This window comes from Suncus etruscus, chromosome 4 (genome assembly GCF_024139225.1).
Source record: "Suncus etruscus isolate mSunEtr1 chromosome 4, mSunEtr1.pri.cur, whole genome shotgun sequence".
NCBI lineage: Eukaryota > Metazoa > Chordata > Mammalia > Eulipotyphla > Soricidae > Suncus > Suncus etruscus.
This window is the reverse complement of record NC_064851.1, coordinates 30539789-30552847: the sequence shown is the minus strand read 5'-3', so window position 1 is coordinate 30552847 and position 13059 is coordinate 30539789. Positions and strand designations below refer to the sequence as shown.

The 13059-nt window shown below is 39.2% G+C and overlaps 1 protein-coding gene across 2 annotated transcripts in view; it reads right to left on the bottom strand.

Annotated features, from left to right (window-relative positions):
* Window positions 1–372: 372 nt before the first annotated feature.
* AK5 (adenylate kinase 5) overlaps window positions 373–13059 on the bottom strand; it is a 283479-nt gene continuing 270792 nt past the window's right edge. For both annotated transcript variants that reach the window (XM_049771780.1, XM_049771781.1), the window contains one exon: window positions 373–1187. In XM_049771780.1, coding sequence (XP_049627737.1) covers window positions 1119–1187 — 69 coding nt within the window. In that variant the 3' untranslated portion in view covers window positions 373–1118. The remainder of the gene's footprint in view (window positions 1188–13059) is intronic.

Sequence of the window (13059 nt, the reverse complement as noted above, 5' to 3'; positions counted from 1 at the left end):
ACCATTGAAGAAACAAACAAAAAATCATGCAAACTGAAAACTGATCTGTTGTAGTGATTGAGTGGAAGATGCAGTAATTACTGTAGAATATAGAAGAAGCTCTGGTTTGGCAATTGTGTTAACACAAAAAAGAACCTCACTGGTTTGATGCAAGGAGATAAAACTTTACATACATCAACATGTGCCAAAAGGCTCTTACAAAGCAAGTTGGAATCTTAGATATCACCTACTGACTGACATGCCACTCCCCACCCATATGTTTTGTTATTTGGTATTTCTTGTTTGTCAACAATAAGTGATCATTTGTAGTGGAAATTATAGGTTGACATTTGTTAAGTGAATGCAATAACATTTTATGATTTTAAATCACATTTGGTCTTGGTATTTATATTTGCTGAACTGGCAACATCACAGTTAGAAGAAACTATAGTAAGTAGACAACTTCTCCAGTTTATTCTTTTAGCTATTAGGACAGTATTCCAAGTAACCAATCTCAAAAATGAATAGTGTTATCGGTGACTAGTTTGGGTTTTGCTCTCTTGGGAAAGCTTTACAATTTTATATTAAATTTTATTTCAAATCTTACTGTTTCTTAAAATCGCAATTAATGGCCCCATTTCTGTGGTTACAGAGAGACCTACCAGAGTAACATACTTATGCCCATCTCATACTAATGTCCTTTGTCAGGCAATAATAGCATTTTAGTCTTGAGGGAGTAAGGAAGGGATGATGGAGAGTTAGGAAGCCAACTCCTAATTTGATAACAACCAAATGCCCAGGCTCTATCAAATTCTGAGGCTAAGACTGATAGACTGGTATTGCATAACTTCACATACTATCCTAGTTATGAGATGCAGCCATATATGATGGGAAAGAGTATATACTGTGAATGCAGACACCTCTTCGAATTATGCAGAAAAGGTTGGCAAATACCAAAGATACCATGCGCAGCTCCAGACACCTCTTGAATAATTCAAGCTGGGAAGTAAATAACTTCAAGATTGGGGTGGATGGGGAGGGACACAAAAGGGGTAAGGTTTAATTTGAAACATATTAAATAAGGAATGAGCCTTTTAATATTTTTCTGTCGCCAGTCTCCTTAACATGCATCTTTGTCTTCAGAAAATAGAGTCAATAGCTTTGCAGAGTTGAAGAAAGACTTCCTCTGATGTTCCTTCTGCATTTACCTACATAGAAAAGAGAGTAGTCAGATATATTATCATGGATGTTTTAAGTAGTGATTACTTAAGAGTTTTCCAAATAAAAGAACAAAATTCCCCTTTCTATAAGAAAAAAATAGTTTTAAATACTAGATGCTTAGACAACAACATTATCACTACCTGTAGAATAGTCAGAATCTGAAACTGACAAGACCAAATGTAAGGAATGATAAAACATCCTCATTCCTTTCTGATGGAGATGCAAAACTTCAACCACACTGGAAGGTAGGTTGGTATTTTCTTAGAAATCTAGACTCTTTAACACGCATTTGAGCAGTTTTCCGTGTTATATATCAACAGGAGTTGTAAATTCAGGTTCATACCAAAACCTATATAAGGATGTTTTTAGTAGCTTTTTTATAATTAACAGGAATTGAACCAATATAATTCATCACCTAAAGAACTGAGCTATCAAGTTTTTTTATGACACAAAAGAAACACATGCATGTCAGTGAAAAGACGGCATTTTTCCAAGACAAGGGAGAATTGGCCACAGTGCTGAGTGGTTCAAGGATGATTCCTGGCTTGGTGTTGAGTGAGCACTTATGGCAGTGCTGGAATACCATATTGTACCAGGGAGTGTACTGGGGCCTACTGGATACAAAACATTTGCTCAAGTCCATTGAGTTATCTGGCCCAAAGATAACATGGGTTATTAACTTCGGTTATTAAGATAACCAAAACTATGAAGTCAGTAAAATGATTAGGAATTAGGGAGAGAAATGAATAGATAACCTGAGATTTATACTAAGTGATTATTTTATGATACTATAACAGCAAAACAATATAAGAATAACCCTAAAAAACTGGACTTTGAGGGTAGACAATGTTTTAGTTCAGTGTTTAAGTTCAGTGATACCACAAATGCACTATTGTATGGTATATCAGAGAAACTATAGGGACTGTACTTTATCTCAGCTTTGTTGTGTACCTAGTGATCCCCCCCCCCCAATAAAAAACAGGTGCTCTTTTGTAGAATGGTGTTAGGGATTATAGAAAGACTGGAGTGCTCTTTTCTGCTGAGCCTGCCTAGAGACTACAAGGACTATAACCTCTCCAGGACCCACACCTGGTAAGATGTCCCCACCCAACAAATGTGGGGCCAATTCCTGCCGTGTGATTGGGTACCCAAAAACTTATAAAGTACGGTGGCCATGCTCTCTGCCTCTTTTCTGCTGAGCCTGCCTAGAGACTCCAAGGACTATAACCTCTCCAGGACCCAAACCTGGTAAGATGTCCCCACCCAACAAATGTGGGGCCAATTCCTGCCGTGTGATTAGGTACCCAGAGACTTATAAAGAATGGTGGCCATGCTCTCTGCCTCTTTTCTGCTGAGCCAGCCTAGACACATCAAGGACTATAATCTCTCCAGGACCCACACCAAAAAGTGCGGCCGCTCCGCTTTGTTCCACGGCTGCGCTTATCTTGTAACCCCTGAATTCCATTTCTGCACATTTTAAGAAGCAATCTACAGCCTTACCAATGGAGTAATTTTGCAATACATCCCAATATTTACAGAAAACAAGATGGCTCCTCTAATAATCTAAAAAGTAGGAAACAAAAAAAAAAAGTAGGAAACAGCTAGATATCCTCTCAAATAAGAAGTTTAGAGTAGAATTATGGAAAATGTTCAGGGAGCTCAAAAAAAACGCATCAATAGACTTGACTGGAGCAAACTTAAGCATCAAGAAGATTTGTCGCTTCCTGAGAGCCGGGAGTCTAGCAGGAGGAGGTTTGGCAGGCCCCCGCCATACTAGAGGTCTGCTTGACCAGGCCTAGTGGGGGTGCGGGACTTGGGTAACCCCAGCAGCCCTCTACCGCCTTGCTCCAGATCTCCAGGGCTTCCCCGGGCCACACGCCTGGGCAAGCCGGTGAGTTGGGTCCCTTGGTGGAGCTTGAAGGTACCCTAGGCCTTCCCCCACTATCCATGCAGCTCCTTAGGGAGGGTCTGGGTGGGGCTCTGAACTTCTGGTCTCCCAGCTTCTTGAAGGATCTCTCCTTCCTGGGAGCCGGGAGTCTAGCAGGAGGAGGTTTGGCTGGCACTGGTAATCTCTATCCAGTCTACATTTTCAAAATCGTGTGGGGGCTATCGCCCCCGTGCGCACAAGAGACATTAATAGTACTCTCACAAGAAACATTAATAGTACTCTCATAAGAAACATTAATAGTACTCACTATCATTGAATTATATTTTTATGTATGCAGAATATCCATTTTGTACTCTGCCCTTTTGCATACCCCTTTATAAGTTCATATTTCTCTTTAACTTCTTTAACTCCTATCATCATTACTCCTTTTTTACCCTTTCTAACTTAAGTACTGTGAGTCCTAAGTCACAGACCAAAGTGGTGCCCTAGAGTTAACACCCACCCAACTATTTTAAAAGGCATAAATAATAATAATTCTTTTATTTTGGATTATGAGAACAAAAGATGCAAAGAAGGAGGATAAGGTAAAGTTACAGTGGAAGGACAATCACCCATAACATAATTCTCAGAAGAAGTCCCCTTGCTGATATCTTAACTTTGAACTTTCACCAAAGAAAGTCAAGATAAATAAAACAGAATCCATGTGCAATTACTTTGTCCCTCAAGTTCCCAGATTGTAGCACATTATAATATTTCTTAACAGCACACAAGGCAATCTAAAGCCATCAAACTTAAGTAACTCCTTAAACATTAGAGGCATAGTATTTTTTACATTTCCATGTACATGCATATTAGCTTAAGTTAACCTCAAATTTTAAGTGGGTGCGTTTTAAGGATTAGAGTCAAAGGAGCACAGTAAAAATGGTGTTAGAGTGGCAATTGTTGTTTGCATAGGCCCACCAAAATATGAGAGGCATGGAAAGGAATAACCTTTGCCTAAATACAAAGAGATCCTACCCCTGAAGTTTCCTGGCATAAGACCAGCTCTAGGCCTCAGGCAAGTTATCGTTAGATCCAAGACATTGTCCGTAGCGCCAACACACTTATCATACAGTCTCTTGTATCTATGGTATGTATACTCAAAATAAGGGAAAGACAAATTAAAACTTGAAAAGAGTTGTTGCCCTATCCTTATAAAGATTTGTTTACGAAAAGGACAAATTTGCAGAAGTCAATACAGCAAGTGTCTATTCCAGTTAGAGGCTCTCCACCTTTGGGATAGGAATTTTGCCATGCTTATATTCCTCCACACATTTCTTATTGCTTTACCTCTCCTTTTCCTGTCAGCAAACAAACATTTCCTGCAATGTGTGATGCACTGGCAATGCCAAGCCCAATGAGAGTCAGTGCTATGATTTGCTATGGCTAAAGGGGCCACTTGGGAGAGCAGAGAAACTTCATGAGGAAAAAGAATCATCAGCACTGAAAAGAAAGAAAACCATGAAGTCAGCATAAGTACATTTTAAATATCTAGGTAATCCTAACAGTAATATTAGGAGACAGTGTTATTCTTCTTTTTACAGAAATGATAGAATGGAGGCTCTGAATGTTTTTCAGCTTTTTTTTTGAGGGGGGGGTGTCACACCCGGCAACACTCGGGTTACTCCTGGTTCAGTGCTCCTAGAAGAAATCACTCTTAGCAGGCTCGGGGGACCATATGGATTGCTGGGGATTGAATCCAGGTCAGTAGTGTGCAAGGCAAATACCCTACCTCTGTGCTGTTACTCTGGCCCCATTTTCAGTTTTTAAGTACTTGGCAAGACCTGTTTCAAATCCAGGTCTTGACTCCAAAATTATTATTTGTCGACTACATTATATTATCCCAAATAGTTGTAAATCGCTGGGTGATTGAATTTATGGGTGTAGCAAGGAATGAAGCTGGAATTGTAAGTAAAGTTATTAGGCCCAGTAGCCAATGCTTTTCCCTTGTCAAAAACAAACAAAAAAACCCACTTTCTCAAGTATATAATGGGTCTTCCCCAGAAGAAACAACTTAATAGAATAAGGGATTGGTTCAACTCAACTTTGTTTGCACACATACTTTCATCATCTAAAAGACACTTATAGAGAACTTCCACTCAATTTCAGCTCTGCTACTTTTGGGCAGACCACAGCTATATTCTTTTTTTTTTTTTTTAATTAAATGAATCATAGTAGAAATTTAGGATCATACTGAATTTTTTTTAGTATTTTTTTATTTATTTAAACATCTTAATTACAAATATGATTGTGATTAGGTTTCAGTCACATAAAGAACACCCCCCCCCTCACTAGTGCAACATTCCCACCATTAGTGTCCCAAATCTCCCTCCATTCCACCCCACCCCCACCTGTACTCTAGACAGGCTTTCCAGTTCCCTCATTCATTCATATGATTATGGTAGTTCTCAGTGTAGTAATTTCTATAATTGCACTCACCACTCTGTGGTGAGCTTCATGAAGTGAGCTGGAAGTTCCAGCCCTCCTCTCATTGTCTCGGGATTGTTGCAAAGATGACTTTTATTTTTCTTAAGACCCACAGATGAGTGAAACTATTCTGCATCTCTCTCCCTCTGACTTATTTCACTAAGCATAATAGACTCCATGTACATTCATGTATAGAAATTTTATGACTTCATCTCTCCTGACGGCTGCATAATATTCCATTGTGTATATGTACCACAGTTTCTTTAGCCATTCGTCTGGTGAAGGGCATCTTGGTTGTTTCCAGAGCCTGGCTATTGTGAATAGTGCTGCAATAAACATAGGCGTGAGGAAGGGGTTTTTGTATTGGATTCTTGTGTTTCTAAGGTATATTCCTAGGAGTGGTGTAGCTGGATCATATGGGAGCTCATTTTGTAGTTTTGGAGGAATCTCCATATCACTTTCCATAGAGGTTGGACTAGACAGCATTCCCACTAGCAGTGAATAAGAGTTCCTTTCTCTCCACATCCCCACCAGCACTGATTGTTCTCATTCTTTGTGATGTGTGCCAATCTCTAGTATCGTGAGATGGTATCTCATGGTTGTTTTGATTTGCATCTCCCTGATGATCAGTGATGAGGAGCATTTTTTCATGTGCCTTTTGGCCATTTGTATTTCTTTTTTTTATCAAAGTGTCTGTTCATTTCTTCTCCCCATTTTTTGATTGGATTAGATTTTTTTTCTTGTAAAGTTCTGTCAGTGTCCTGTATATTTTGGATATTAGCCCTTTATCTTATGGGTATTGGGTAAATAGTTTCTCCCACATGGTGGGTGGCTCTTGTATCCTGGGCACTATCTCTTTTGAGGTGCAGAAGCTTCTCAGCTTAATGTATTCCCATCTGTTGATCTCTGCTTCCACTTGTTTGGAAAGTGTAGTTTCCTCTTGAAGATGCCTTTAGTCTCAATGTCATGGAGTGTTTTACCTACGTGTTGTTCTATATACCTTACGGTATCAGGTCTGATATCAAGGTCTTTAGTCCATTTGGATTTTACCTTCGTACATGATGTTAACTGGGGGTCTATGTTCACTTTTTTGCAAGTGGCTAACCAGTTCTGCCAGCACCACTTGTTGAAGAGGTTTTCCCTGCTCCACTTAGGATTTCTTGCTCCCTTGTCAAAAATTAGGTGATTGTATGTCTGGGGAACATTGTCTGAGAACTGAAGCCTATTCCACTGATCTGAGGGTCTGTCTTTATTCCAATACCATGCTGTTTTGATAACTATTGCTTTGTAGTAGTTTAAAGTTGGGGAAAGTAATGCCTCCCATACTCCTTTTCCCTAGGAGTGCTTTAGCTATTCGAGGGTGTTTATTGTTCCAGATGAACTTCATAAGTGTTTGATCCACTTCTTTGAAGAATGTCATGGGTATCTTTAGAGGGATCGCATTAAATCTGTACAATGCTTTGGGGAGTATTGCCATTTTAATGATGTTAATCCTGCCAATCCATGAGCACGGTATGTGTTTCCATTTCCATGTGTCCTCTCTTATTTCTTGGAGCAGGGCTTTATAGTTTTCTTTGTATAGGTCCTTCACATCTTTGGTCAAGTTGACTCCAAGATATTTGAGTTTGTGTGGCACTAATGTGAATGGGATTGCCTTCCTGATGTCCATCTCTTCCCTATCATTATTAGTGTATAAAAAGGCCATCGATTTTTGTGTGTTAATTTTGTAGCCTGTCACCATGCTATATGAGTCTATTGTTACTAGAAGCTTTTGGTAGAGTCTTTGGGGTTTTCTAAGTAGAGTATCATGTCATCTGCAACCAATGAGAGCTTGACTTCTTCCTTTCCTATCTGGATTCCCTTGATATCTTTTTCTTGCCTGATCACTATAGCAAGCACTTCCAGTACTATGTTGAATAGGAGTGGTGAGAGAGGACAGCCTTGTCTTGTACCAGAATTAGAGGAAAGGCTTTTAGTTTTTCTCCATTGAGGATAATATTTGCCATTGGCTTGTGGTAGATGGCTTCAACTAGATTGAGAAAGGTTTCTTCCATTCCCATCTTGCTGAGAGTTTTGATCAAGAATGGGTGTTGGACCTTATCAAATGCTTTCTCTGCATCTATTGATAAGATCATGTGATTTTTATTTTTTCTTGTTGTTGATGTTGTGTATGATATTGATAGATTTACGGATGTTAAACCATCCTTGCATTCCTGGTATTAAACCTACTTGGTCATAGTGTATGATCTTCTTGATGATGCATTGGATCCTATTTGCCAGGATTTTTTTGAAGATCTTTGCATCTGCATCCATCAGGGATATTGGTCTGTAATTTTCTTTTTTGGCAGCATCTCTGTCTGGTTTTGGTATCAAGGTAATGTTGGCTTCATTGGGAAGTTTGTTCATTTGGGAGTGTTCCTGTTTTTTTCAATTTCATGGAAGAGCCTGGCTAGAATTGGTAGTAGCTCCTCTTGAAAGGTTTGAAAGAATTCATTAGTTAATCCATCTGGGCCTGGGCTTTTCTTTTTAGGCAGATATTTGATTAGTTTCAATTTCCTCAGTAGTGATGGGGGTGTTTAGATATGCTATATCCTCCTTAATTAATTGAGGAAGGTTATAAATGTCCAAGAATTTATCCATTTCTTCTAGGTTATCATGTTTAGTAGCATAAAGTTTCTCAAAGTAGTCTCTGATTACCCTTTGGATCTCTGCAGTATCTGTCGTGATCTCCCCCTTCTCATTTCTAATACGGGTTATCAGGTTTCTCTCTCTCTTTCTTTGTGAGTTTTGCCAATGGTCTATCAATCTTGTTTATTTTTTCAAAGAACAAATCTGCTTTCATTGATCTTTCAGAATGTTTTTTGGTTTTCCACTTCATTTCCACTTCAGTTTTGTTATTTCCTTCTGTCTCCCTATTTTTGGTTCCTTTTGTTGGCCATTTTCTAATTTTATGAGCTGCGTCATTAAGTTATTCAGGTATGCCCTTTCTTCCTTCCTGATGTGTGCTTGCAAAGCTATAAATTTTCTTCTCAGGACCGCTTTTGCTGTGTCCCATAGATTCTGGCAGTTTGTGTCTTCATTATCATTTGTTTCCAGGAAAGTTTTGATTTCCTCTTTGATTGCATCTTGGACCCACTGGTTGTTCAGTAGCATGGTGTTTAATTTCCAATTGTTAAAGTTTTTCTTCTGTGTGGCTTTGTCGTTTACATCTAATTTCAGAGCCTTGTGGTCAGCAAAGGTAGCCTGCAAGATTTCTATCCTCTTGATTTTATGAAGGTATGTTTTATGTGTCAGCATGTGGTCTATCCTATAGAATGACCCATGTACATTGGAGAAGAATGTGTATCCAGGTTTTTTTGGGTGGAGTGTCCTATATATATCTACTAGTCCTCATTCTTTCATTACTCTCTTCAGGGTTAGTATGTTTTTGTTGGGTTTCAGTCTGGTTGTCCTATCAAGTTTTGACATGGCCGTGTGGAGGTCTCCCACAATTATTATGTTATTATTGATGTCTTCTTTCAGATTTGTCAACAATTGTATTAGATAATTTGCTGGTCTCTCATTGGGTGCATATATGTTTAATAGTCTGATTTCTTCCTGTTGCACATATCCCTTGATTAGTACATAGTGTCCATCTTTTTCCCTTACAACTTTTCTGAGTATAAAGTTGGTGTCATCAGATATTAATATGGCCACCCCAGCTTTTTTAAGTGTGTTGTTTGATTGGATGATTTTCCTCCAGCCTTTGATTTTGAGTCTATGTTTGTTCTGACTATTCAGGTGTGTTTCTTGTAGGCAGCAGAAGGTTGGATTCATCTTTTTGACCCATTTTGCCACTCTGTGTCTTTTAATTGGTGAATTTATTCCATTGACATTGAGGGAGATAATTGTCATAGGATTTAATGTAATCTTTGTAGATAAGTTTGCTGTGTTTGTTGGTCTCTCTTGCCTTAAAGTCGACTTTTCAGTTTTTCCTTTAAGGCTGGTTTTTTATCTGTGAAGTTTCTGAGCTGTTGTTTATCCATGAAGCTATGTAGTCTTCCTTCAAACCTGAACGAGAGTCAAGTGAGTCGAGTGCAGTATTCTTGGTGAGGCATTCATTTCATTCAGTCTTGTCACAGTATCCCACCACTGTCTTCTGGCCTTGAGAGTTTCTTGTGACATGTCTGCTGTAAGTCTTAGGGATGCTCCTTTGAATGTAATTTCCCTTTTTGATCTTGCTGCTTTCAGTATCCTATCTCTATCTGTGGGATTTGTCATTGTGATGAGGATGTGTCTTGGGGTGTGTTTCTTTGGGTCTCTTTTAGCTGGTTCTCTTCGGGCATGCAGGATTTGATTGTATGTAGTCTTTAACTCTGGGAGTATCTCTTTGATAATGTCTTTGACAGTTGATTCTTCCTGGAGATCTCCTACCTGGGTCTCTGGGACTCCAATGATTCTTATGTTGTTTCTGTTGAGTTTATCAAAGACTTCTATTTTCATCTGTTCACATTCCTTGAGTACTTTTTCTATTGCCTGAGCATTTGTCTTAAGGTTCTTTTCCAATTTCTTCTGCTGTGTTGAGTTTTTCTGTATCTCATCTTCCATCACGCCAAGTCTGTCCTCAGCTGCTTTTACCCTGCTGGCAAGGCCATCTACTGAATTTTTCAGTTCAGCTACCGTATTTTTCAGATCTGCTCTTTCAGTTTGGAGTTTTCTGATTTCTGTCTTTGTATTTTGATCAGATCGATCTATGCTTTCTTTGAGTTCTACAAACATCTTCCATATTGCTATTCTAAACTCCTTGTCTGAGAGGTTAATTAGATGGTCGAAGTTTTTTAGGTCATCTGAGCTATCGTCTTCATTCTCTGTGCATGTTGATTGCCTGTGAGGTTTCCCCATTTTCCCGCTTGTAGTGTGATTTTTTTCTGCCTGTTGTGGTGGGGTTCATTGGGTAGAAAGAGCCTCTTCTGGAGCCTCTGGGAGTGCTATTTTTCTGGGCCCTTTCCAGCCCACTCCCAAGAGGTTTTGGAGACAGGACAGTGGAAAAACACACACAGGCAACACTCACAGTCGGGAATCACTGGGCGGGCCCCGCAGCTATATTCTTCGAACCTCTCAAAGTGCATGTATTTTGCACTATTCCTCTTTACTGTTTTTTTTTTTATACCTTGCTGACCTACCACTGCTTTGTATTGCAGACTTTGATGAGCACCAGAGAACAACACTTTCCATTTTTGAGGTTATGAGATGACACCATTTACAATACCAGTGATGAACAAATTTCTTGTTTAGACACAAAAACAATGCAGGAAACCAGCATGGAACCCACTAGGATACACAAGTCATAAATCTTAGCAACTAGAAAGGCAAGATTTGCTTCTGTGCTTGCCCCTCAGGAGGTCTTTGTTTATTTTTGTTCCCAAAAAAAGACCACGATGCTAATTTATACCAACTCTGCAAAATTCTTCCTAGAAGAATAAAGGTACCATCTAAACTCTAAAAAATATCCCAAGCTTGAATTATTGGCCTAAGTCATGAAAGTAGCATCCCACACACAGGCCAAGACCCCACATGAAAGAAAGAGTACATAAACCTAGAGAAAGCATAAGACTGTCTTTATTTTGATTATCTAGCTGGAATAAAGATCCTCTTGCCCTTTCTGTAAACATCCTACTTCCCTAATAAACTTTCCTTATGTCTATAATTCAGTAATATCTTTCACAAACCCATGTACTTGCTACCATCAGACTCATTCTGAGAAACTGATGTGTGTGGAGGTATTGGCTTATCTGGCCCTGCTCAGGGATCTTAAATGGTTCTAGGATTGTACTGGGTTTTGCAGTGTATAACAATAATTTGGGGAGGGGGTTGTTTGGGGCCACATCCAGCAGTGCTCAAAGCTTACTCCTGGTTCTATGCTTAGGAATCATTCTCAACAGACTCAGGGAACCATATGGGGTCACTGGAAATTGGACCCTATTGGCCACATGCAAGGCAAGAACACATGGTATCATTCTGGCCCCACAAGTAATTACCTTAACTTTTGTACTATCACTCTGCTTCCCAATTTTGAGACCTTTGTCATCAAGGATATTTTTTATCACTATGCAAATATCAGAGTGTAACTACAGGAAGTTAGGTGGTACAATCTATTGAAACCATCATTTTTGATACTGATTATCACTTAATTTGTTATGTGAATTACCATTACTCCGAATGTTTTCTAGACTGATGGAAATGCATTTTTTCACTACAGAAACTTTTCTGTTCCTAGAATTATTCCCTTTCTCCTTTATAGACCAAACTAATGGGGATCTCAACATACTCAACAGGTTGCAACTCACTTTGATGTTTAATTTGTCCCTGCACTGTGCCAACCTCATTCCCCAGCACTGTCCATGTGATCTTGGGCAGAAGAAAGCAGTTATGGGGTCGAAATATGCTCTCAGAGCCCATTTTCTCACTCACAATTTGAACTTTGTGAAGAATCTGGGATTCGATTCTTTGTTAAAAGAACAAGCAACTGGGGGCAGGAGTCATAGTTACTCTTAAAATAAGGCATGTGCTGTGTATACAGTTCTTTCTTCTGTGACTCTGGTTTGAATCCCTAGCATGTAAGATTCCCCTGAACACAATCAGATGCAGCTCCCCAAGCCCTATAAAAAAATAAAAAAAAAAAAACAAACAAGGGCTTGTTTGTAAAACAGGGATAATATTGTGCAAAGGATGATACTTGCTATTTCTTTTGTTTGTTTTAAGCTCGGCAGTGCTCAGGGCTTACTCCTGGCTCTGAGATCAGGGATCACTCTTGGCAGGCTAGAGGTACCTTGTGGAATGCCAGGGAGTGAATAGGGTCAACTATATGCAAGGCAAGTGCCTTATGGTGTACTGTCTCTCTGGTACCAATGCTTGCTATTTACTGAGGGCTGGGAGGTGGAAAGCTTTTCAAAGGGATTTATGAATTCAGCCAAGCTGTAGTTTTAGAGGAAAGATGGGGGCTGGGTGCAGTACTGAGTCATAACGTTTCCCACCCTTCTTCCCCACACACAGACAGCAGCATGAGCTGGGCCATATCCCCGTTTCTATTTCCATCCCACACCTCCCTTCTTGTTTTGCTTCGTGGTTTAAATACAAGGATTCAATTATTTAATTAAATACCAAAAAAAAAAAAAAAAAAGCTTCTGATTGCCACTCAGCCTGAATCACATGCTGTGGTTTTAGCCTTTGCGAAGTCCAAGGACGTGAGGAGATTTAAAGACAAAATCAAATAATCAGGCTTTCTAGATGGAAAAAGCAGCCTTTGATTTTTTGTGAATGGGGGACTCTTTGAAGCAACCTGGCATCCTCATTTGGTCCAAGATCCAAAGTTCTGAGCATAAAATCCAAGAGAGGTAGTGAGCAATAAAGTAGTTTTTTTTCTTATGTAAGTGTATGTACGCTCATCTAATTCCAACTGGAGATTAATTTAACAAAACAATAAGTGCCTTTCATAAATATAGATTTAATATATATGGTTATATAAA